Here is a 26,641-nt window from a genome sequence, read left to right as displayed (position 1 = left end):
TCTCGCTCTGCCCCTCCACCTCCTCCAACACTTTTTCTCTCTCATAAATAAGTAAAATCTTTTTTTTAAAAAAAGTTTCAGAACAAATGTATTTAGTTGATTTTTTAAAAATAGGTTTTACATTGTAGAATAATTTTAGATTTTCAGAAAAGTTGGGAACACAGTTCAAAATTCCCATATAAAAAAAAATTCCCATATACCCCATACCTAGTTTCCTGTATGATTTTTTTCTGTATTTTTTTAAGTTTCCTGTATTATGAGTGGCTTACATGAATAAGATATATTTGTCCCAATAATATTGATGCACCAGGGTTTTTTTGAATGCTCAATTTAGTGACATATTTTTAATTTTAATTCCAGTATAGTTAACATACAGTGTTAAATTAGTTTCAAGTGTACGATACAGTGATTCAACAATTCCATGCATCACCCAGGACTCAGCACCGAGCACTTCTTAATCCCCATCGCCTGTTTCACCCATCCCCCCACCCACCTCCCCTCTGGTGACCATCAGTTTGTTCTCTATAGTTAAGAGTCTGTTTCTTGGTTTTCCTCTCATTTCTCCCCCTTTCCACTCCCCCACCATGTTCGTTTGTTTTGTTTCTTAAATTCCACCTATGAGTGAAATCACACTGTATTTATCTTTCTCTGATTGGCTTATTTTGCTTAGCATAAAACTCTCTAGTTCCATCTATGCTGTTGCAAATGGCAGGATTTCCTTCTTTTCTGTGGCTGAACAATATTCCCTTGCCCAAACACACTTCTTTATTCATTCGTGTACCAATGGACACTTGAGCTGTTTCCATAATTTGGCTATTGTAAATAACGCTGCTATAAACATAGGAAGAGATAAAAGTGGGGCTTTCTTGACAGGGATGAATTAGTGTTTTTGTATTTTTGGGGTACTCAACAGTGCAATTACTGGGTCATAAGGTAGTTCTATTTTTAACTTCTTGAGGAATCTCCATGCTGTTTTTCACAGTTGCTGCACCAGTTGGCACTCCCACTAACAGTTTACAGTGTTTCTTTTTCTCCACATCATCGCCAACACCAGTGATGCTGACTTTTTTCTGCTGAAGTTGTGTTTGTCAGGTTTCTCTCCACTGACCACAAATTACTTTTGTTTCCTCCCTTCTGGATTGTACCTCTTGGAAGGAAGCCATTTCGTGGCCTGCCCTTGAAGAGTGGGGAATTCTGCTCTCCCTAGAGGGGAGAATTCTGCCCTTCTCCCTCCCTAGAGGGCAGAAGCACCGTTTTCCACATCTCACATCCATTAAGTCACCAAGCTCAGTCCATTTCACAAACTCCTAGGTACCTCACAAGCCCCTCCTCTGCTCTTCCTCCTCAGAGCCATGGTCCTGCTTTGGCTTTCACCTTTCAGCAAAGCCACTCTAACTTCCTCACTGTCCTGCCTACCTTGTCTCTACCCTGCCAAGACTATACTCCACATTGCTCAAACTTAATCCAAACTGCTTACCCTGGCACACAGCCAATGATTGATCTGCTCCCGCTCTATCTACCCTAATCTCTCACCCCAGGGTACAACAACCCCCCTTGTTCCTTGCTTGTCAGAATGCTTAAGCATGAAAAACATGCTTGTAATTGCCCCAGCTAACCACTGTCTCACATTCACCTCTGCAGCTACCTCTCCTCAGACCCGCCAAACCACACACAACACTGACTCTGGCTTCGACCAAGCTAACTCTTATTATTTTGTTTTTCTTATGAATAAGTTTGTATGCACAAAAGAGCATCAGCATTAGAACATTCCTTATTGAAGGCATGTTGCCCCTGTGTGCCCCTCTCTACCTGTTTAGTATTCTCTTGCTTTTATTGTTTCATTGCTATGCATATCCTGTCATATACCTGTAAATATTTAACAACCAGCTTACCAGAAGGAAAAAAAAATAGCCCTGATTTGTAGCATTTGCCAAGTTCTTTCAAGCTGTTAGAACCAGCTTCAGCACACCACTGCATATATTCCCAACATTTATCTTTTCATGTTTTTGAACTTTAAATAAATGGAATCATTTATGCAAATGGTATGTATTTGTGTGATTTATTTACACAGAGGCTGTATAGCATTCTCTGTTGATGCTGAACATTTGGGTATATGCATCAATTTTGCAAGGTAATGTCAGTTTTCTGATGTGGTTATTCTAATTTACACTGGCAAAATAGCAATGTCTGAGACCTCCTTCCTTTTTGTTTCACATTCTCACCAATTCTTGATGTCGTTTTAAATTTTCTTTTAAAGCTCATGTGTGTGTATATATATATATCACACATATATATCACATGATATATATATATATATATATATATATATATATATGATATATACGTGAGCGTGTATATATCTTATTTTAACTAGGCTCCATGCCCAATGTGGGGCTTAAACTCACAACCCTGAGATCAAGAGTTGCATGCTGTACCCACTGAACCAGCCAGGCACCCCTGATGTCAATTTTTTAAATGTCTGCCAAGACAGATGTGAATTGCATCTCATTGTAGATTTGATTTGCATTTTTTTATTGAGCATATTTTCATGTTTATTGCCCATTTGTTTTTTATCGTGAAATGCCTATTTGTGTTTTTTGCCCATTTTTCTATTGGGCTCTTTTTTTTAAATAATAAATTTATTTTTTATTGGTGTTCAATTTGCCAACATACAGAATAACACCCAGTGCTCATCCTGTCAAGTGCCCCCCTCAGTGCCCGCCACCCAGTCACCCCCACCCCCCGCCCTCCTCCCCTTCCACCACCCCTAGTTCGTTTCCCAGAGTTAGGAGTCTTCCATGTTCTGTCTCCCTTTCTGATATTTCCTACCCATTTCTTCTCCCTTCCCTTCTATTCCCTTTCACTATTATTTATATTCCCCAAATGAATGAGACCATATAATGTTTGTCCTTCTCCGATTGACTTATTTCACTCAGCATAATACCCTCCAATTCCATCCACGTCGAAGCAAATGGTGGGTATTTGTCATTTCTAATGGCTGAGTAATATTCCATTGTATACATAAACCACATCTTCTTTATCCATTCATCTTTCGATGGACACTGAGGCTCCTTCCACAGTTTGGCTATTGTGGACATTGCTGCTAGAAACATCGGGTGCAGGTGTCCTGGCGTTTCACTGCATCTGAATCTTTGGGGTAAATCCCCAACAGTGCAATTGCTGGGTCATGGGGCAGATCTATTTTTAACTCTCTGAGGAACCTCCACACAGTTTTCCAGAGTGGCTGCACCAGTTCACATTCCCACCAACAGTGCAAGAGGGTTCCCTTTTCTCCGCATCCTCTCCAACATTTGTGGTTTCCTGCCTTGTTAATTTTCCCCATTCTCACTGGTGTGAGGTGGTATCTCATTGTGGTTTTGATTTGTATTTCCCTGATGGCAAGTGATGCGGAGCATTTTCTCATGTACGTGTTGGCCATGTCTATGTCTTCCTCTGTGAGATTTCTGTTCATGTCTTTTGCCCATTTCATGATTGGATTGTTTGTTTCTTTGCTGTTGAGTTTAATAAGTTCTTTATAAATCTTGGATACTAGCCCTTTATCTGTTACGTCATTTGCAAATATCTTCTCCCATTCTGTAGGTTGTCTTTTAGTTTTGTTGACTGTATCCTTTGCTGTGCAAAAGCTTCTTATCTTGATGAAGTCCCAATAGTTCATTTTTGCTTTTGTTTCTTTTGCCTTCGTGGATGTATCTTGCAAGAAGTTACTGTGGCTGAGTTCAAAAAGGGTGTTGCCTGTGTTCTCCTCTAGGATTTTGATGGAATCTTGTCTCACATTTAGATCTTTCATCCATTTTGAGTTTATCTTTGTGTATGGTGCAAGAGAGTGGTCTAGTTACATTCTTCTGCATGTGGATGTCCCTATTGGGCTCTTTTTGTTGTTGTTGACTCTTCATGTTTTATGTTTCTTTGTTGAAAATATATAAAATACAAACCCTTTCACTTCAGAGCTTGTGTTTTAACCATTTTTTTTAAATGGGGTAGAACTTACCAATCTTTTTCTTTTTCATTATACTTTTTGTGTCTAGTTTAAGAAATACTCTCTGTGGAGGGTAATAAAGGTTTTCACCTATAGTTTCTTCTAAGTCCATTTCACTCTTAAACATTTAATCCACCTAGAATTCTTTTTGTATATGGTACAAGGTAGTATCATTTTCTTCTTTTTGATATCCTATTGTCCAGAACCAATATTTTTTTCAGAGTAAACAATGATGTTTTATTTAAAATGTTTATTCCAAGAAATATATATATATATATATATATATATATATATATATATATATATAATAAGCCAATTACAGCACTAAACCAGGCACCTTCAACCAAATCACAACCTCTTCTGTTTTCTCCCCTTTGCCCTGAACCCTTCTTTCAGAGCTGGAAGGGGAGTCCAGTGCCTGAGGTGTCGGCGCCAAGTACTTGCTCAGCCTGGGCCTGGGTCTTCTCTTGGAGTGTAGGACCACCCCCTAATTCCTTGTCCTGGAGGACCTTTCCCCTTTAGGAATCCCAGAACCAATTTAATAGTCTTTTGTTTCCCCACCAATCTGTATTGATTACTGTGTTTCATATAAAGTTTCCAAATATATATGGATTTATATCTGAACTATTATTCCACTTGTGTTTCCCTGGGCCAGTGCCACACTATAACCTTTCTTTTTCTCCTCCTCCTCTTCCTTCAGGAGTATCTTTTCTAAGTACTACTCCTTTACTCTCAAATGTAAGTGTGGTTTTAAAAAATTTAATTAAAATTTTTTTTTAGTTTATTTGAGAGAGAGAGAGAGAGAGAGAGAGCACAAGCCGGGGGAATAGCAGGGAGAGGGAGATGTAGGCTCCCTGTAGAGCAGGGAGCCTGATGTGGGACTTGATCCCAGAACCCTGGGATCAGGACCTGAGCTAAAGACAGAAGCTTAACTGACTGAGGCACCCAGGTGCCCCAAAGAGTGCTATATTTTATTATTTTTTTAATAATAAATATATTTTTTATTGGTGTTCAATTTGCCAACATACAGAATAACACCCAGTGCTTGAAGACCCCCCCCCCCCCCCGCCCCGCACCGTGAGTAGGACCAGGCCTAACCCAGAGGCAGCCCATCCAGGCGCCTCCCATGAATTCAAGCAACAAAAACATTCTGTTTTTCTGAGATAAGAAAACTATCCCACCCCCTCGCCCTGACTGGAAAGTCCCTGAACATGTTCGTGTTGACCTTCAAAGAAATCAATCATGTCATAACCCGAATGCTATGCTACTCCCACGGTTTTTTTGCCTTAAAAAATGCCTGTAACTGCTAATCGGCGCGCTCTGCCACCTCTGAGACAGAAAGCCCATTTGCGCAAACGTTCAATAAACCCTCTTGCTTGTCGCATCTGCCTGTCTAAGGTCTGAGTCTCTGGGGCGTCCACCGAGACACGTTGGCACCCGTGAGCCAGGGTCCAACATGCTCATCCTGTCAAGTGCCCCCCTCAGTGCCTGCCACCCAGTCACCCCCACCCCCCGCCCTCCTCCCCTTCCACCACCCCTAGTTCGTTTCCCAGAGATAGGAGTCTTCCATGTTCTGTCTCCCTTTCTGATATTTCCTACTCATTTCTTCTCCCTTCCCTTCTATTCCCTTTCACTATTATTTATATTCCCCAAATGAATGAGACCATATAATGTTTGTCCTTCTCCGATTGACTTATTTCACTCAGCATAATACCCTCCAGTTCCATCCACGTTGAAGCAAATGGTGGGTATTTGTCATTTCTAATGGCTGAGTAATATTCCATTGTATACATAAACCACATCTTCTTTATCCATTCATCTTTTGATGGACACTGAGGCTCCTTCCACAGTTTGGCTATTGTGGACATCGCTGCTATAAACATCAGGGTGCAGGTGTCCCGGAGTGCTACATTTTAAACCTCATCTCTAATTGTGGATGAAAACATTGGGTTTCATGATAGCATTTCAGATACTAGTGACTATGATGTTTAAGAACCTTCCTGGGTTCTCTGAAACCACACTATTACAGAGGAGGACTTGCTTTAAAGTAACTATTTCATATTATTTGTTTTGAGGCCTACTTTAGGTATATTTGGAGGAGTTAAAACACACTTCTGGAGTTGGGCCAAAGGCCACAGAAATCAGTTAAAGAGCTAAGAAGTAAAATGCAGGTTTTGGATAAGTTGAATGGTCAGCCAGGAAAACCAGCCCTACCTGGGGCCAATGGAATCCCCTTTGGCTATCCTTTTGTGCACAAAAAGAAGCCAGCTGACCCTGTGGAGTAGAAGTGATGGACATGACTTCATCTAGGCCAGCATCCCAAGAGCAGGAAATCAGTGACAAGTCTTTGTTGCTCACGCAGCACAATGATGTGCTGACTGGCTTGTGCATCCACCTGGGTCCAGCCCTGAATATCTACGAGCACTACATCAAGGTGCCACAGCAAGGCCACTATGAGGATGATGACCTCGGTGGTTTTCTAGGCTGAGTGTCCAGACTCCTCTCTGCCCCAACCCATTTCAGCCCCCATCTCACCCAAGACCCCCAGAGTCCAGGAGTTGGATGGGGACACTCTCAGCCCTCATGACAGATTCCAGTGAGGGGCATTCCTCCCTACCCCTCTTCCCTGTGTTTCCCTAGCATACACACATTTAGCCTCTAGCACATCCTGTACTCCAGATTATGGAGTGTGAGGTGGGACAGGGCCCTGGCTCATTTCACTCCAGGAAGCCAAACCTTCTAGGACATTTTGGGGAAAAAAATGGGGGCTTCCCATCTTCCCTAGATCCTTTTTTCAGTTCAGCCTGGTGTTTCTCATATAAATGTTCTGTTTATTTTGGTGGGTGGCCTTTCCTCTCTCCCCCATCACCCATGCCCCAACCAGGTTTGCCCCTGGCCTCTAGCCCCTGGGAGCAGCTGGAATGGGTCCCTGTGTGTTCCCTCTCTCCTTTCTTTCTGTTGGTTGTCACTCCAGCTGGCTGTATTGCTTTTTATTTTATTTTTTTAAGTTTATTTATTTATTTTTTAAAAGATTTTATTTATTTATTCACGAGAGACACACAGAGAGGCAGAGACACAGGCAGAGGGAGAAGCAGGCTCCATGCAGGGAGAACCCGTGGGACTCGATCCCGGGTCTCCAGGATCACACCCTGGACTGAAGGTGGCGCTAAACCGCTGAGCCACCCGGGCTGCCCCTGTATTGCTTTTTAATATTGCACCAAAAGGTTTTTTAAACAAAGTTAAAAAAAAAAAAAGTTGAGTGGTCAGAAAGCAACTATATTGATGGTGCTGTGCTCACTTCCCATTTGTGTGACCTGAAGCAAGTTTACTTAATGGCTCCAAGTCTGTTTCCTTGAATAAATGAGATTGTTAACATAAACTCTACCACAGGGTAGGTTTAAAAATACTAAATACAATTATACAAAAGCGTATGTCACAAAGAAATGCTTCCTTAGCATTGAGGCAGTAGAGTCAGAGACCAAGTTCCAAATCCTATCCATTAGCTAGTAGTTTTATGACCTTAAACAATGATTTCTTAGCCACAGTTTCCTATTTGTAAAGTGAAAATATGGTATTATTTTTTTTATTTTTTGCATTTCTGAGCTTTCTTGTGGAGTTTAATTTGCATTTAACTATAGAATTGCATATCTTTTCATGTGTATATTTTCAATTGTATATCTTTTTACTCCTATTACCAGAGAAAAGATGTTAAATTAAACCCAGAGGGTTGGGGGAAGGCCTTATTCAGCCTGGGACTGGCTGAAGTAAACATGGGAACAAGGAGACTCTGAGGGACACCACATGTGCTGGGGCTGGGGTGAAAGGGAAGATGGGCCGTGCAGTTGCCAGACTGTTTATTCACAGAGGTATTGAGCAAGTGAAATATTGAGAATTATGATGGCCAAGTTTCTCACTATTGGAAGGTTTATACGCAGAAGGCTAGAATAATCCCAGTGGAGTTGGATTGAAATTAGGTGACATCAGTATGAACTCATGATCTTTAATGTACATACAGAATGAGGGATGTAGAGACAGACATGTCCAATGATAGGGCCTAGAAGCAATAATACCCTAGTAGGCAAGAATATAAATATGCCCAGATCTTAATTTCCAAATGCCATTATGTTCCATGAAAAGGAACCAGAGCTATCTAGACAAATGACTGATTCCAAGACTGGAGTGGAAAGTGTAAGATAAAGCTTGAATATCTTGTATCAGAAAATATAGAAGCACTAGAAGAATGATACTAACGTCAAAAGGACATAGGATCCAGCTTGAAGGAGCTGCCACTGGTCCAACTGGGACAAATTAAACACTAAAATAAATAATAGCAATAATGGATTATAATCCATAGAATAAAATATGAATCCATGTGTAGTCTATACTAATAATATATCCATGATAAATGAGTGAGTTAAAAATTAAATAAGTGGGAGAGAAGGGAAAGTTCTACCTTAGAGTAGAAAGCCAATTATAAATATAAAAAGAATGATGGAATTATAAAATCACCATTTGACAGAGTAGTAATAACTGACTCAGATAGAAATTATCAACAAATGCTGACACTACATGATGCAAGTTTAATGAGGAACAGGATATTTATATAGTCTCAAAGTAGCTCTCCACAAAATACTAACTTTGCCATGGAGAAACCTGGTGGACACCATTTAATTAACATCACCTGATTATAATAAAAAAGACGGAGAAACCAAGGGTTGGCAAGGACATGGAGAAATCAGAACCCTTACACACTGCTGCTGAGAACATAAAATGGTGTAGCCACTTGGAAAACCGGACAGTCTCTAAATGTTAAATATAGTTATCATATCCTTGCAACTTTTCTCAAGTGTGAAATTATTTCAAAGTGAGAAGAAACAAATTAGGAACAAAAATATAAAATATATCCACAAAGAGATGCATTCAACCTTTACTCTGCAAGGCTATTGTGAGGACTGTGCCTGGCACCCAATGTATGCTCACTAGCGGATGCCACCACCAGCTTTCCAGATCTGAGAAATAGAGGCACTTCTCACAAGAAGTCACAAGGGGGCATCTGAAAGCCAAGAAACAAAGTCTAGCTTGCCTGGGCCTTTACAGTAGCAGATATAGGTTGTCGGCCATTCCTTATCCAGAATGCACTCCTCAACCCAAAAGGAAAACAACACTTTGTCTGCTAACACTAGGGATAGTCTGTTCACAGTAGACAAGGCTTTGCGGCACCTGAGAGCTACCTCTGTCCTTCCATTTGGATCTGGATTTCAGGGTAGCTATCAAGAGTCAATGCATCCATTACAATCAGGATATCAACTCTGGAGACCTTATGAAAAAGGGCTTATGGATGTGATGGCAGTGGAGAAGAATGAGTCCTGGAATTGGAACTCACAGACATACCTGCTGTGTGAACTCAGCCATATCCTCCTTCATCCTGTCTTCATCTGACTTCTTAGAGGTCCCCCCCAGACCTCCTCGGATCCAATATTTCTGAGCTCTGGAATATGTCCCTTTGGGTCTACCTGACCTTATCACAAATCACTCCTAAAACGGAACTGTTCTAGTCCCAGAGGTCTCGTGACCATGTGGGGTAGTGGAAGGAGCACAGTTTTGGAGACAGACTAAACAAGGTCCAAAACAAAGGTCTGGTACTTAATTTCTCAAGCCTCAGTTTCCTTATCTATAAAACAAAATAATGCCATTTCCTTTTTAAGAGTGTTTGGATTAAAAAAGAAAAAAAAAGAGTGTTTGGATTAAAATTATAAATATAGTCCCTAAAATAGCGTAGATACCCAGTAATATTCAATGAATACTTTATTTTCACAATTTAGGCATATACAACAGGTAGAAAAAAATGGATTTAAAGTTAAGATAAACTATATTCAAGTTCTTGCTCCCTATGACCCTTAGCAAATCAATTTATTTGAGTCTCACTACCTGCTTGTCATAGTGAAGTTATAAACATTACCTGAGAACATACCTACGAATGCTCAGAACCATACTCTTCCCCCAGGCAGAAACTGGCTTCTTCCCTTAAATAAACCCAGACATTAGCCTACATTGCTCAGCTCAAGTGTTATATCCCCCAAGAAACCTTTTCTCTAGTAATCTCTAAAATGTAAAATGTAAAACTCTGGGAAGTCTTAAAAAGAATGATGAAGGTCTAAATGTACTAAAAAAGAACTCCAAGATTCTAAGTGAAAATAAAACACAAAATACATATATTATGACTCCATTTTTATATTTAGGGGGAAAAAAGAGGTGACCATGTTATAAACCCTTGTTTAAAACTCTTCTGTAGTAGGTTTCTTGCCAACCAAATGCAACTCAAGCTCCTTACCGGGCACTCAAGCCCCTTCACTATTTGGCCAGCCTCTCCAGGCTCATTGTCTATAGACTAGCCTCACTATCCTATGAATGCTGGGTTCCAGCTATGATTAAAGTGCCCTTTACTATCTCTTCCTCTAGGTCTCAAACTTTAGCAGGCATCAGGATCACCTAGTTGGCTCTGCCCACAGAATTTCTGATTTAGGGCTGAGGTGGGGCCTAGGAATTTCTATTTCTAACAAGTTCTCAGGTGATACTGATATGGCTGTTCCAGGGACCACACTCAGCCACTGCCTTTACGAAGCTACGATTCAACGTTATCACCTGTACAAGGACTGATGAATCATATCAGTTTGCCTAGGACTAAAGGTCCCATGTAGCAGAAAACCCCTCAGTCCTTGGTTTTCCTACCTGTATAAGAATCTTTCCCAGGTTCCTGCTGAAGGGGTATTTGGTGCTAATAAGTAGTATTTCTCCATGGCCAGGCCAACAGGAAGTACCTGAGAAAGGAGTTCCATCATCTGAATGACTTTGCTGGAGTAAGAATATTTAACAAAGTTTTTCAAATTCAGACTCCTTACAATACATTCTCTTTATTTCCATCAGAGAACAAGCTTTAGTCCTCTAGTCCTTGTAAACATTTAACATAATGGTATGTCAAACTGTAAGGATCCATATCCTTGCCCTGTGTTCTTGGGGTAAGTTTATACAGGGAAAACGTTAGCTTCTTACTCAGTTCACAGTAGGTCTTGTCATGGAATGATACTTCCGCATGGGCCAATGCAGCTGCTTTTCTGTGACTTCCAAGGGGTGCCCAAAACAATAAAGGGCCATGATCCTTGAGAAGGACTGATGACTATTTTGCTTTTTGTTGATTAGGGTCAATCTTTTTCATTAACTATGAATCCTTTCCCAAGGGGTCAGAGGTCAGAGAGCTGATAGCGTCGCACGAGACCATCCCGACAGCATGTGTAGATCTGCTTCTCCCATATGGCTACCTGGAACACAAAAGTTCACAGCTCAAAGGAAGCCTGAGAGTCTTCCATTTCAAAAAGAGGTGTGTTATTTATCCCCATTAGTACAAGTGAGTCTAAGAAGCTCTACTGACTCCAAAGATTGATATCCATGATAGTATTTTAAAAAATAGGTGGCTAGGATCTGGGACTACAGAACAGATAATTAGCCAAGCAGAGAGCAAACTCATTAGTGTGGTGCATAGTTGAGAGCAGAGGGTCTGTACCTGGGAAAGGAGATAACCTATAGATGGGCCAGGATATTCCTGAATCTTGTATAATTATATTCAAAGAAGTTCTCAATATGTGCTTGTCTGAGGAGGATTTCAGCAGCTGCTGTGTGGAGGAGCAAGGCGCTTGCTGGAGCTATGCAATGGCACCAGGGGCTGAGGTTAAGTGTCACTCAGGCTATGCAGCTCCCAGTGGGGAGGCTCCACTGCCAATGCCACCTTGCTTGGTGAGTGCATGGTGCCAGTAGGCTGCCAGCACCATGGACATAGACCACTGCAGCATCACCTCCTCCAAGACTTCCGGAGTTTCTCAACCTCATCTTTGGGGTCGGGAGGCATTCTGGCATTTACGCTATGTGGGAGCCCATGTCTTCATCATTTATGGTGACTATGACCACTTCTTTGAAGATGTGTACCTTCTCATTCCTTCAATAATGATCATAGCTGTGGACCCCTGTTCATTTTTTGGCCCATTGTTTACTGTGCCACAATCTGGGAAAGCTGCTGTAGACTTGCCACATTTGTCATCATCCTACTCTTGGTTTTTGTCACAGAAGCTGTTGTAATGGTTTTGGGATACGTTTGCAGAGCAAAGGTGGAAAAATGAGGTTGATTGCAGCATTTAGAAAGTGTGTAAGACCTATAGTGGAACCAACCCTACAACAGAACCAACTAGTCAGACTGGAAAAACAGGGACTGGTTCAAAGAAACCAAAAACCACAGTGTCCCTCTCAGCTACAGCAGAGAAACAGCCAGCAGCTATAATGGTAGGTTGGCCCACTCCTCTGACCTCCATACTGAGAAATGTGATGTTCTAGGTGTGAAAAAGCTATAAAAAATCATGGTGCACGTTATCTGGGCAGTACTGGCATCTGCAGCTCTTTAGCTGCTAGACATGTTGTGTGCATGCTTCATATTATGCAGGAGTAGAGATCCTGCTTATGAGCTCCTCACCACTGCTGGAACCTCTGCACCACAGAAAATGCAAGTATGAATTTTTAGTCTTGTTCTGATTTGGAAGGTGAATCAAGCAGGTCCTCTTTGGTAGTTAAAGAGATTTAGCTAAAACCACATATTACACAGGTATTGGACAGAGCAGCTTAACTCTTCAGGTGCCCACCTATGGCTTTCTTTTCCTGTCTTGACTCGCCATGTCCTTAAGTTTTTAAGTATGACAGTGAATATTCTCATTTCAGAACCATTTGTGAGTTGCATAGTGTGGGAGAATGAGAGGAGGATCTGGCCCCCCCCCTTTTTTTTTACCTCCATGTAGTAATAGGACTGCTGCTAAAGTATCACTGGGTCTTTCAGTCTTTTTCACAAAGGAGAACTTTTGGCCAAGGGATTTGGGGAAAGAGGAAGGAAGTCAGCTAAGATTAAAGTTAATACCAGATGGTGCCCTTTATCAGTGTCCTTTTAAAAAACATGTATTGTAGTTCAATAAAATAGCATAGTATAAAATGACCAAAATAGATTTTAGAATTATAGAGTATATTTTGGTTCATCTTCAAAATCAGACTGATCTGGGGTGCCTGGGTGGCTCAGTCACTGGTTAAGTGTCTCCCTTCAGCTCAGGTCATAATCTCAGGGTCCTGGGATTGAGCCCCACGTCGTTGGAGCTCCCTGCTCAGTGGGGAGCCTGGTTCTATCTCTCCCTCTGCTTCTGTCTCTCCCTCTGCTCCTCCCCCTGCTTGTGCTCTCTCACACTCTCTCAAAAAAACAAACAAACAAAAAACAAATCAGACTGATTTTTGAAACTAGAGGTTTTTAATCAAAACTGACTTTATAGGAGCATAATATGTGCAATACTGTTTTTTAAAAAATTTGTGGGGTATCCCTGGGTGGCTCAGTAGTTTAGCGCTTGCCTTTGGTCCAGGGTGTGATCCTGGAGTCCCAAGATGGAGTCCCACAGCAGGCTCCCTGCATGGAGCCTGCTTCTCTTTCTGCCTATATCTCTGCTTCTCTCTCTCTCTCTGTCTTTCATGAACAAATAAATAAAAAATCTTAAAAATATATATATAATTTGTGTATATTGTTGTATGATTGAGCCCACTCATCATAAATCTAAACTCATTAGGATTAATGTACCCATGCAGACTAGCAAAATAATATGTAGGTGAGATCTCAGTTGTTAATAAAGTCTGTATCATCCCTCAAAAAAAAAAAAGGAAAAGATTCTAAGATTAAGAATCACTAATTTAGTGGAAATAGCATGAATTCTAGAGGTAGATTAATCTCAGGTTTGCAAATGTGTAGCTACATGACCTAGAGCAACTTTCTCAACCACTTTGGACCCCAGTTTCTTCACCTATAAAATGAAAATTGTATGCTAATTCCCAACACAGAACTATGCAGAAATTTTAAAAAACGAAGTAGATCTATATATGCATTTATCTGAAAAGAGCCCTAGATGTTAATTTAAAAAAGTCATAGAACAATACATATAGAATGATCTCAGTTATGAACAGAATAAAGATTAAAACTGTATTATTTACATAAATACATAAACATAATGATGTAAGTGCAAATTCTCCAAAAACAGTTTTTTTCTCCAAAAACAGCATACTGCTGAACTGTTAATGCTAGACACTTCTGCAAAGAAGAGCAGAACTAAAAAAGTCTTAAAGGGGACTTCAAAGTCTGTAAAATTTTCTACTGGTTGAATTTTTTAGGTATATATTAACTGTATAACGTTTTAAAAATTATAAAAACAATAGAAATAATAATACCTATAACTCAAGAATAGTTAACAACAATGAAACAAGATGATACATGTAAAACATCCAGCACAATGTCTGGTCAATAAATATTATTTCCCCTTTTTTCTTTTCACTCTAATCAAATGATATAATCAGTCTTGAACTTTAAATAATAATAATGATGATGATGATAGTTAATATTTATAGACGATTTAAAATTTACAACTATTTTCATATACATTATCTCATTAACACTTTCAATTTACAGAATTGACAGACCAGGGAGATGAACTGATTTTTCAAGTTTCGAGCTAAGAAGTGGTGAAATCACTTCTGACTCAAAATTCTCACTTCCTTTTATCTCATCCATAAATATTTTATCATCCTGAATGCCCACAAAGTAGCTGGATTCAGTCCTCTCAAAAGCCCTTGATCCCAAGTGAGAATCACCCAGGCTCCTCACAGGCCTGTACCTTGTACACAGGATCAGAGTCAGCCCCAGTGAGCTCAATGAGATAGTCTAGGTCTTGCTGGACAATGAAGCAGCTTCCATCACCTAAAAGGCAAAAAGTAAAATTTAGATAACTGAAGAGAAAGCTGCATGTAAAGGAGTTTTTAAAAAATCAATATTTTAGTTTATTTCTGTACATCACTAGCCTAAAGAAGATCATCCCAAGACCCAGAATGGCAAACAAGTCTCATTATGTGGGTCAAATATGAGGACTTACACTGCCTGCCTAGAATGCTGGGCTAGGGGATGCCTGGGTAGCTCAGCACCCGAGCGTCTGCCTTTGGCTCAGGGCGTGATCCCGGACCCAGGGATCGAGTCCCATATTGGGATCCCTGAAAGAAGCCTGCTTCCTCCCTCTTTCCATGTCTCTGCTTTTCTCTCTGTGTCCCTCATGAATAAATACGTAAAATCTTTATCTTATTTTATTTTTTTTTAAAGATTTATTTATTTACTCAGAGAGAGAGAGAGAAAGGCAGAGACACAGTCAGAGGGAGAAGCAGGCTCCATGCAGGAAGCCCGATGTGGGACTGGATCCCGGGTCTCCAGGATCACACCCCAGGCTGCAGGAGGCGCCAAACCACTGCGCCACCGGGGCTGCCCAGTAAAATCTTTAAAAACCATCAAACAAACAAACAAAACAACTAGAATGCTGGGCTAGAGGATTTGAAGGACAAGTTCAAGCTCAGTGGGAAGAAGGGCTCTTTGATTAGCAATACCTGCCAAGGGCACAGAGCAAGCAACGACAGGTTTATATATCTGACTGCAAATTGACTGTGGACAACGATTTTTTTTTTTGACAACTATTTTTAACCGAGAAGTGTTTGTGTAAATGTTTCAATGTGCTCCCAAATTATTCTTCAATCTATAAATTTGACCAGGTACAGTAGGCAAAGGAGCAAAGCTGTTATACCAAGAAAATAAAAGTATATCTAATTTCTAAATTTTGTTTCCTCAAAAGAACATGGACAACTGAGACTTGGGGTGATCTATAAACTGCTGAATTAGGTAATTTTTTGTTATTGTTTTACTTAATATAAAAATAGTACATGCTAATTGAAGAAAGCTTTAAAAACAAAGAAACAGAAGTAAAAAAAATTAATCACTCAACCTACCACTCAAAGATAACTACTGTTAACATTTTTATGTATTTTTCCAATCTTCTTTGTGCAAATTTTTATTTTACATGGTTGAGAGCACACCGCATAAAAGAGTATCTTTATGGGACGCCTGGGTGGCTCAGCAGTTGAGCATCTGCCTTTGGCTCAGGGCATAGTCCCGGGATCTAGGATCGAGTCCCATGTCGGGCTCCTTGCATGGAGCCTGCTTCTCCCTCTGCCTGTGTCTCTGCCTCTCTCTCTCTGTGTCTCTCATGAATAAATAAATAAAATCTTAGAAAAAAAAGAGTATCTTTATGCATAAAGATTTTCTGTATCAATATTGTGGCTTTGTAAAGAATCCAGGAAAAACTTTTAATCTTTTCAAGTTTTTTAAAATTTGAAACTGCTGTCCAAAACAACTGTTTTTTTTTTTTTTAAGATTTTATTTATTTATTCATGAGAGACACACACAGAGAGAGAGAGAGGCAGAGACACAGACAGAGGGAGAAGCAGGCTCCATGCAGGGAGCCTGATGTGGAACTCGATCCTGGGACTCTAGGACCATGCCCTGGGCTGAAGGCAGGGACTAAACAAACTGCTGAGCCATCTAGGGATCCCCCAAAACAACTGTCAATTTTATATTTTATCTGTTAATCTATATACTCCAACTAGCAGCATACAAGAAGACCCTATCCTTTCTTGTATTATTACTAAAAATAATATTTTATAAATTATTATTTATTATTATTTAAATTTTGGCCTTTTAAAAAGACTTATTTATTTATTTATTATTTATTTATTTATAAGATTTTATTTATTTATTCATGAGAGACACAGGGAGAGAGGCAGAGACATAGATAGAGGGAGAAGCAGGCTCCTCACAGGGAGCCCAATGCAGGACTCGATCCCAGGACTCCAGGATCACACCCTGAGCCAAAGGCAGATAGATGCTCAACCACTGAACCACCCAGGTGCCCCAGATTTATTAATTTATTCATGAGACACACACAGAGAGAGAGAGAGAGAGAGAGAGAGAGAGGCAGAGACACAGACAGAGGGAGAAGACCTGAGCCGAAGGCAGGTGCCCAACCGCTGAGCCACCCAGGTGTCCCTTTATTTAAAATTAAAACGTTATTTTATTAAGTAATCTCTACACCCAAAATGGGGGTCAAACTCACAGCCCAAGATCAAGAGTTGCACACTCTACCAACAGAGCCAGCTACGCACCCCAAAAATCTTTTCATTAAAGAATTATTACTTTTTAGAGATATTTATATAAATATTGACAGGTAAAATAATACAATGTCTGTGATATGTTTCAAAATATTACAATGGTGGGGATTCTAAGGGAATGTGTAAAACAAAATGAAACAGTATTAGCCACAAACTGGTAACGGTTAAAGCTAGATAATAAGTATATCAGGTTCATTATGTTATTCTCTCCACCTTTTTATCAATCTTTGACAATCTCCATAATAAAAAGTTTCAAAATTGTTTAATCTGGCAATTTCAATCTCCTCTCTAGTCAATCAAAGAGTTCCAAAGGACCTCAAAGGTGATCTATATTCAACTTCTAAACTAGTACGGAATTCCCTTCATAACACCTTGCAGAGTAGCCAACCAGCCTAATGCTTGTCCATCCCCAGAGGTAGTGGTACTCTTCACAATGTCAGCTTCTCTCTTACAAAACAGAACATTTAAAAACAAACAAACAAACAAACAAACAAACAGAACATTTTCCTCATATTCAACTGAAATATGGCTCCTGGTAACTTTGTTTTATTGCTCTTAGTTTCGTCCTCTGAAAACAGAGTTATGACAAATAAAGCACAGTCCCTACTCTCAAGGATCCTGGACTAGAGGGAGACATAGACAATCAGTGTAGGTGATAAACACTATCTTTTTTTTTTTTAAGATTTTATTTATTAATGAGAGATCAGAGAGAGAGAGAGAGGCAGAGACACAGGCAGAGGGAGAAGCAGGCTCCATGCAAGGAGCCCGACGCGGGACTCAATCCTGGGACTCCGGGATCACGCCCTGGGCCAAAGGCAGGCGCTAAACCACTGAGCCACCCAGGGATCCCCGGTGATAAACACTATTGATAAATACAATATGCCAAAGAATTGTGGAGGACCATGCCTGTAGCCCCATCATAGATCATGTATTTAAACCTCTGTTTACTTATTTTTTATATATAGAGAGAGGGTTATGAGTGGGGAAGTGGGGGTAGGATAGAGGGGGACAGAGGAAGAGGGACAGAGAATCATTAATTTTTTTTAAGGGAGGGGCAGAGAGGGGGAGAAAGAATCCAAGCAGGCTCCAAGTTTGGATCCAACATGAGGCTCCTTCTCGTAACTTCAAGATCGTGACCCTGAGCCAAAATCAAGAGTCAGACATTCAACCACCTGAGCCACCCAGGCATCTCATGAGATAGAATCTTAAGTAGGCTCCACACAGCATGGAGCCTGATCCAGGGCTCAATCTCACAACCCTGAGATCACAACCTGAGTGGAAATCAAGAGTTAGATGCTTAATGGACTAAGCCACCCAGGCCCCCCAAAATCTAAGTTTAAATGAACTACAAGGGGCAGCCTGGGTGGCTGAGCGGTTTAGCACCGCCTTCAGTCTAGGGCATGACTCTGGAGACCCAGGATCGAGTTCTGCATCGGGCTTCCTGCAAGGAGCCTACTTCTCTCTCTGCCTCTTTCCCTTTGTGTGTCTCATGAATAAATAAATAAAATCTAAAAAAAAAAAAAAAAATGAACTACAGGAAGCCATCTCTCTCAAGTGGCCCCTGGGCCCACCTTGGCTAGCAACGAATCCATCTCTGAAACTCAGCAGGGACAGAACTGGTGCTCCTGATCTGTGGATGACTTGTACTGGAGTCCTAGAATTCAAAGAAAAAGGGGAAATTTCCCTTTTTTACTTCAAAAGCAAAATGTTAAGACTATATTCAATATATAGTACTAGCCATACAAAAGCAAACAGGACAACTGTGGATAGAGATTAAACATTCATAAAGTTTCTTTCCTGGCAAGATCCTTAAACAGTAGATCAAGGTGATCCACTCAAAATCACCTTGGAGTGAATTTAAACATGTCTCTAACTAAACAGGTCATTGAGTTGAATGAACTAAGTCACCACCAATAACTCCAGTTTTTAGGAGAGGCCTGACAAGAGTTTAAGATAACAATGTTAACAATATGTTAGTTGTTCTGCTCGTAGACAGAATTAAGACAGTTGTGAGATATTAAAAGTGTCAGGACTTTTTTTAAGATAAAAGAGAAAGGTGAAAATCAATTTAATATGTATGTAAAGCTGATTTTCTTTTAAATCTTAAGTAGTCTCTACACCCAATGTGGGGCTTGAACTTATGACCCTGAGATCAAGAATCTCATGCTCTACCAACTGAGCCAGCCAGGCACCCCTGTAAGGCTGATTTTCTAATAGTGATCCGAGATTCCCTATCTTCACAGAGAAAAAGACAAGTAGAGAAGTAAAGTAATTCAAATTATGGAAGAAAAGATATAAGCTAGTCACCTTTCATTGGAATTTCTTTACTGCTCTTGGAATAAAGACCAAATTCCTTTGGATGGTACACAAGTTCTTTCAAACTCCTGCTTTCCTGTCTGGCATCACTTCTCACTGCTACCCTGTCTGCAGGGTATATATCTGTCATATTAAACATATTAAACTACTCAAGGATCCCTGAAAGTGTCGTACTTCCAAATGTCTTCACGTGTCTCTCTCTGTATGCTATTCTACCTATGTCAGACCCCTCTCTTCTTTACTTGGTAACTTCCTACTGGACAAGATCCAATTAAAGCTTCATTTTCCTTGGAGAAGCAGTCCCACCTTCTTTCTCTTTCTCAGTGCTTTTCAAATTCCTGTGTGGAGCCCACTGATCACACACTGCATCACAAACGTCTTTTACTTGCCTGTCTCTACTGTTAGACTCCAAGTGCCTCAAAGGCAGAGTCTGTATCTTTTATTTCTGTTTTTCAGTGCCCTGCACAATGTCTGGTGACCACAAAAGCCATTCAATAAATGTCAGCTGAACAAAGGACGGAAATGGAAGGAGGAAGGGACAGAAATGGAGAAACCGTTAAATCCTGGGATGGAGAGGCTGTGTGATTCTCTCTGGGTACTTTTAAGACCTGAATAAGGCCTGTTTCAGGTAGGTTATGATCAAAGCCAAACAAAAAACACAGCTGGCTTACTTGAACTAAAAATGATCAATCTTAGACCAACCCAGATTTAATAACACTGAGAAAATTACTGAGCTCCTTAAAATTAAAAGTTCTATACAACCATTTTAAGTGAAATGTTAGTTCATTATTTAAGCATAGATTCCAAAGTCAGAACTACAAGAGGACAATCATGACAGCATGAATCAAATTACCTTTTAATATGATTCCAGGAATAATAAGAGCAATCAGACAACTCACACTGGAAAACCTTTATGAATGGAAAAATATACCTTGATTCAACAGTCACCTAAATGCTACGCTATGCTAAATCTGTTTAAATCTGTTAAAGCTAATAAAAATTTCCACTCTGCAGAAGACCTGCATCATGCAAATAAATGGTGACTCACCTTGGACTCCTCACATCCAGCTGATAAATGTTTCCATCCTGTGTCCCAGCCAATAGCAAGAAGCCAGAGAGAAAAGTGCAGCAGTTGAAGGCATCTGAGCCAACAAAGAGGAACACCTGAAAACAAGCAGAAGCCAAAACTGCTGCTTAAAGATTAATTTGTTTTCAGGAATAAATAGGCACCAAAAAAAAAAAAAAAAGAAAAAAGAAAGAAAAGTTTCCCATTTTTTTAAAAATTTTTTTTTCTTTATTTATTTATGATAGTCACACAGAGAGAGAGAGAGAGAGGCAGAGACACAGGTAGAGGGAGGAGCAGGCTCCATGCACCGGGAGACCGATGTGGGATTCGATACCGGGTCTCCAGGATCGCGCCCTGGGCCAAAGGCAGGCACCAAACCACTGCGCCACCCAGGGATCCCCAAAGTTTCCCCTTTTTAGAGACATTTTATTTCTTCTCCCTTTAAGCACCGTGAATCTAAACAAAATACTCAGCAATGACTGAGGAGGAACCCCTCCCAGGATTTAGGGAATCTAAGGCTTGCCCAGGACTTCAGCAGTGTAAGTACTACCATACATGGAGGCAGCAGTTTTCAGACTATTAACCTCTCAACACAACGACTCATAGGACTTTCAGTCCACAATATCTTTCTCCTCCCCCTTCTCATTACAACTCTCCATTTGAGAAACACTTGGGATTCACACATTGAAATTTTGCTTCATGTCACTTCTAACAACCTTTTGAAGGGAGATACTACGTAGGAAAAGAAACAAGCTTAAAGCGGCAATTTAAAGAATTACAAAAAAAAAAAAAAAAAGAATTACAATTCTCCCCAAGTGCCTGAAAAAAAGGAGTTATCAGATTTTTATTTGTTCTCTACTGTTGGCTCAATCTGATCATTTCTCCCTCAAATGTTCTAAAAAGGAAAGAAAAGAACCAAACTCGGCCAAATGAACAAAACCTGTGATTTCCCTTTGGAAGGTAAAGCAGTGCAGAGTACAGAGATGATAGAATCAAAAAGAGTGATGTTCCTGGAACCTCATTTCTGAAAATGGAAACATCACTAGAACAATGAAATAATTAGGAGAAATGAAAATACAAAACCTGTGGCCAAACCAAACCTAAAGTTGTCTTGCTGAGGTTGATAGGAGGTGAAAAGAAATTTTAAAACTCAAATCCCAGGGAACTCAGGACTTTATAATGAGCACAGTCTGCCCAGCAAAACTTCAGAGGCTGAAGGAAGAAAATTCAAATAATTCTTCCATAAAAGACATCTGGTCATTAATTGATCAAGACCCCTGAATTCATGAGTCCTTTATTCAGAATTTCTTCACATTACCTTGAATATGGAAGGGAATCTACATAACCTCATCATTTTCTATATAGCACACAAAGCCCAGAGAGAAAGTGATTTAACGAAGGTCACAAAGCAGTATTTAATCCTCATCACATAACCCTATGAGGTGAGTACTACTATGCCCAGTTTAGTGATGAGGAAACTGAGGCTCTGAATGGTTAAGTAACCTCTTAAATGTCACAGCTATCATGGAAGAGCTAGAATATAAATGTTGCCCTTACTCCAAATCCCATGCTCTTAATCATTACATTTTACTGGCCCTTATTCCTGCAGCTTTCTCAAAAAGTGAACACAGGGAGCAAGTAGAAACATTTCCAAAACTGCTTTCCAAAAATCAGAGTGATCCAGGATGCCCCAGAGCTCAACAGTCTTGGAGGAACCACTTGCCGGCTGCCTGCTCTGCAGTCCCAAGCACTGAAGTTTCTTATCTTCCCGTGCCAACAGCAGCATTTTTGACTCTGTTCCAATCTCCCGTTCACCTGCATGACAGATAAGCCATGTCAACAGTGGGCTAGGCTGATCAGCTGGCAGTACCAGAAAGCACAGATACTGATGACAGTTTATTGAATTTACTGTTAGTGATTAACTTACTAACTTAAAAAATCATTTATTATATTCTATTTCTTGACTGTTGGTATTGTTTATATAACTGTACATGTTTGTCAAAACTCACAGAACTGATATTTTAAAAAGGTGACTTTTGGGGCACCTGGCTGGTTCACTCAGTAGTGCATGCAACTCTTGTTCTCAGGGTTGTAGGTTTAAGCCCCATGTTGGGGGTAAGAGGTTACTTAATAAATAAGTTAAAACTTTTTTTTTAGATTTTATTTATTAGAGAGAGAAAGAGAGCATGCTAGGAAGGGGCAGAGGGAGAGGGAGAAAGAATCTGAAGTGGACTCCACACTGAGCACAGAGCTCAACATGGGGCTCAATCCCACAACCACAAGATCATGAGCTGAGCCAAAACCAGGAGTCAGATGGTCAGCCAACCGACCACCCAGACACCCCAAAAAAGCTAATTTTTAAAAAAATAAACTTTTACTACATATAAAGTATATGTCAATAAACCCAACTTAAAAATATTAAGTCCTTTGCAATGTGACATGATACCATGTTAGGAGGAGGGGTACAATGCTGAACAAAACAGTCTCTGCCCTCAAGGCTCTTATGGTCTGGAGTAAACAAAATTTATTCATTCACTAAAGAAATCTTTAATGAAGGTCTACTATGTATTGGACACTATTCTAGGTGCTGAGGAAATAGTAATATACAAAAACAAAAAAAGTCCTTACTCTCAAGAACTCTAGTGGAAATAGTTAATAGTGGAATCGATAAATAAACAAATAGGATATTTTCAGACAGTGATGAGTTCCACTAAGGAAGGTAATTTTTTTTTTATTTTATTTTTTTTAGGAAGGTAATTTTAAAGTTATTTATCTATTTTTATTTAATATTTTATTTATTTATTTAAGAGAAAGAGAGAGCACAAGCATGGATGGGGAGAAGGAAAAGGAGGCTCCCCACCAGAGGGCTCAACCCCAGGACCCCAGGATCATGACCTGCACCAAAGGCAGATGCTTAATCAACTCAGCGATCCAGGTACCCTGGTGATTTTAAATTTAAACTTCACCTATCAAAAAACTCCACGGAGGGGAACCTGGGATGTGTAGTCAGTTAAGTATCTGACTCTTGCTTTCAGCTCAGGTCGTGATCTCAGGGTCATGAGATCGAGCCCTGTGTCGGGCTCTGCACTCAGTGAGGAGTCCACTTAAGACTCTCCTTTTGCCCCCTCCTCCTCATCCTGGTCTCTCTAAAATAAATAAATAAATCTCTAAAAAAAAACTCCATGGAGGCCACTTTTCAACTGAGACCTGAATGGTAACCAGAAACCAGTCTTACAAAAAACTTTGGGAAGTATGGGCACTATGACATGAAGCTGGAAAAGACTGGAGAGGACAGAAAGTGTTAAGGGTTTGTGATAAGCCAAGTGAAGGGGGCAGGATTTTAATATATGTATAAAAGGAGGTCACTGGAGGACAGTAGGGACAAAGAAGAGCAACATGATTTGATTTTTTTTTTTAATGATCACAATGGTTGCTTTGAGAATGGATTATAAGAGACTAGTACAGGCAACAGCTGATGCCAGACCAGACCAGGATACTGACAGGAGGAAAGAAGAGGGTAGGTGGAGAAATCAGAAACACTATAAAGGTAGAGATGACAGATTTTGCTGATGGAGGATGTGAGGAAAGGTGGGGTGGATGGTACGATCAGGCTTTGAGCTTGATCACAGATTTGGGGTGGGGGTGGGGAATCAAACACTCTATGCAAGACAAGATTAGTTTGAGTGTCTATCAGACACCTAAAGAGTCTGAAACTCAGGAGAGAGGTCTTTATATTACAGACATTTTTAACTGAAATTACCAGTTTAAATACAATATTTAAAGTCATGGAACTGATGAGATTACCTTATAGCCAGAACTGAGTGTCCTCCAATAATTAAAGTAAGAATAAAGGAAATTTATAAAAGGAGACCAAGAAGCAGCAGCCAGTGAGATAGGAATAAAGAAGCCTAGAAAGAAAAGTGTCCCAAGGAGAGGAGTTTACCATGTTAAATTCTGTTGGGAATTCAGAGAGATAAGCACAGAGATATAACAGTAGATCAGGCAACACAGAGTCACAAGGGACCTTGACGAGAGCTACTGCAGTTAAGCCACAGGAGCTCCAACTACCCTAGAATGGATTGAAGAGTAAGCGGGAAATGAGGAAATAAAGCAAACAAGAATATTTTCATTTAACTTACTTTAAATCAACAAATTTTTAAAAACTTGACCTTGTTTTAAGTAACATTTGTGGGATATCATACGTTTGAAGTAAAATATGTATGTATTAAATATATACCTATTAAAAATGTGTACTGCCTGACATGATCTTATCACTAATTGCACATGTATCACATTTTGGGAAAATCACTCTTCCTATTAATTCCAAAGAGAGATGTTCAGGGAACATCTGGTGGTAATAGTTTTAGTTCTTGGATCACAGGCATCTGCATGGGAAGTTTAAGGTAGGGGGAGAGTACCTACAGTTTTGTCAAAAGTGAAGGGCAAAATTAACCCAAATCAGTTGAAAACATATGTCCACACAAAAGCCTACACACAGATATTTACAGCAGCTTTGTTTATTCATAATCACCAAAACTTGGAAGCAACTAAGATGTCCTTCCATAGGTGAACTGATAAATAAAATGAGGTTATATCCAGACAATGGAATACTATTCAGTGCAAAAAGCATTAAGGAGGAACCTTAAATGCTTATTACTAAGAGAAAGAAACGAACCTGAAAAGACTACATAGTTTATGATTCCAAATGTGACATTCTGGAAAAGGCAAAATCATGGACACAGTAAAAATATCAGTGGTTGCCAAAAGTTAAAAGGAGAGGAAAAGGGTTATAGGAGAGGAAAGGATGAATTGGTAGAGCACAAAGGATTTTTCAGGCAGGGAATCTTCTGTGTAATGCGATAATAGATTCATGTCATTATACATTTGTCCAAACCCATAGAATGTACAACACCAAGAATGAACCCTGATGTAAACTATGTGAGTGATAATGATATGTCAACAAAGGTTTATCAATTGTAACAAATATACCACTCTGGTGAGGGATGTTGATAAACTGATAATTGAGGAGGCTGTCTGGGGCAGAGGGTATACAAAAACCGTACTTTCTCTTTTTTCAAAATTTTAGATTATTTATTTGAGAGAGAGAGTGAGCGAGTGAGCATGTGCAAGCATGAGCAAGCAGAGGGCAGAGGGAAGAAAGAGAGAACCCTTAAGCAGATTCTACACTGGGCACACAGCCCGACGCAGGGCTGGATCTCATGATCCTGAGATCATGACCTGAGCCAAACCCAAGAGTTGGACACTTAACTGACTGAGCCACCCTGAAAACTGTACTTAAAAAAACAAACAAACAAAAAGACCTATCAATTTTATTTATTTTTAAAGATTTCTATTTATTTGAGGGACAGAGTGCAGTGAGAGAGAGCATGAGCAGGGGGAGGGGTACACAGTGAGGGGGAAGAGACTCCCTGTTGAGCAGGGATCCCAGGACCCCAGATCATGACCTGAGTTGAAGGCAGATGCTTAACCCAATGAGCCCGGACTAACCCAGATCCCCCTCAAAAACTGTATTTTCTGCTCAATTTTGCTACGAACCTGCAACTGCTCTAAAAAATAAAGTTTTGCGTTTTTTTTTTTTTTTTTTTTTAATGTGAGAAGCAAATATGATGGTAGAATAATAGTCCTATAGAAACAGAAAAGCAACTATTAGTTACAATCACAGGAAGAAAAGAATGCAAGTTGCCTTATCAGGACATTATCATTTTGACTCCCCAAAGCTATCATTCTACTCACCTATTTCCCACTACTACTACTCTTTTTTTTTTGGTTTAAGAAATATATTTTTTGGGGATCCCTGGGTGGCGCAGCGGTTTGGCGCCTGCCTTCGGCCCAGGGCGCGATCCTGGAGACCCGGGATCGAATCCCACGTCGGGCTCCCGGTGCATGGAGCCTGCTTCTCCCTCTGCCTGTGTCTCTGTGTCTCTGCCTCTCTCTCTCTCTCTCTCTCTCTCTCTCTCTCTGTGACTATCATGAATAAAAATTAAAAAAAAAAAAATTAAAAAAAAAAAAAGAAATATATTTTTTTAAAGATTTTTTTTTTAGGGACTCCTGGGTGGCTCAGCGGTTGAGCGTCTGCCTTTGGCTCAGGGTGTGATCCCAGAGTTCCGGGATCAAGTCCCACATTGGGCTCCCTGCAAGGA

General features: G+C 40.1%; 1 protein-coding gene and 1 pseudogene across 3 annotated transcripts in view; one reads left to right on the top strand and one right to left on the bottom strand.

Annotated features, from left to right (window-relative positions):
* Positions 1 to 10,892: 10,892 nt before the first annotated feature.
* The window catches only part of PAAF1 (proteasomal ATPase associated factor 1), a 41,417-nt gene continuing 25,668 nt past the window's right edge, over positions 10,893 to 26,641 (bottom strand). For 2 of the 3 annotated variants that reach the window (XM_041730548.1, XM_041730550.1), the window contains 5 exons: positions 22,204 to 22,295; positions 20,463 to 20,578; positions 18,670 to 18,752; positions 14,731 to 14,813; positions 10,893 to 11,313 (listed from right to left, as the gene is read on the bottom strand). In XM_041730548.1, the coding sequence (XP_041586482.1) occupies positions 11,236 to 11,313; positions 14,731 to 14,813; positions 18,670 to 18,752; positions 20,463 to 20,578; positions 22,204 to 22,295 (452 nt within the window). In that variant the 3' untranslated portion in view covers positions 10,893 to 11,235. Of the gene's footprint in view, positions 11,314 to 14,730; positions 14,814 to 18,669; positions 18,753 to 20,462; positions 20,579 to 22,037; positions 22,296 to 26,641 lie in introns of those variants that run through there. The other variant, XM_041730549.1, reaches the window with a different exon arrangement.
* On the top strand, positions 11,321 to 12,879 carry LOC121476489 (annotated as a pseudogene).

This window comes from Vulpes lagopus, chromosome 15 (genome assembly GCF_018345385.1).
Source record: "Vulpes lagopus strain Blue_001 chromosome 15, ASM1834538v1, whole genome shotgun sequence".
In the NCBI taxonomy this organism is placed as follows: domain Eukaryota; kingdom Metazoa; phylum Chordata; class Mammalia; order Carnivora; family Canidae; genus Vulpes; species Vulpes lagopus.
This window is presented reverse-complemented; position numbering and strand designations above follow the sequence as displayed.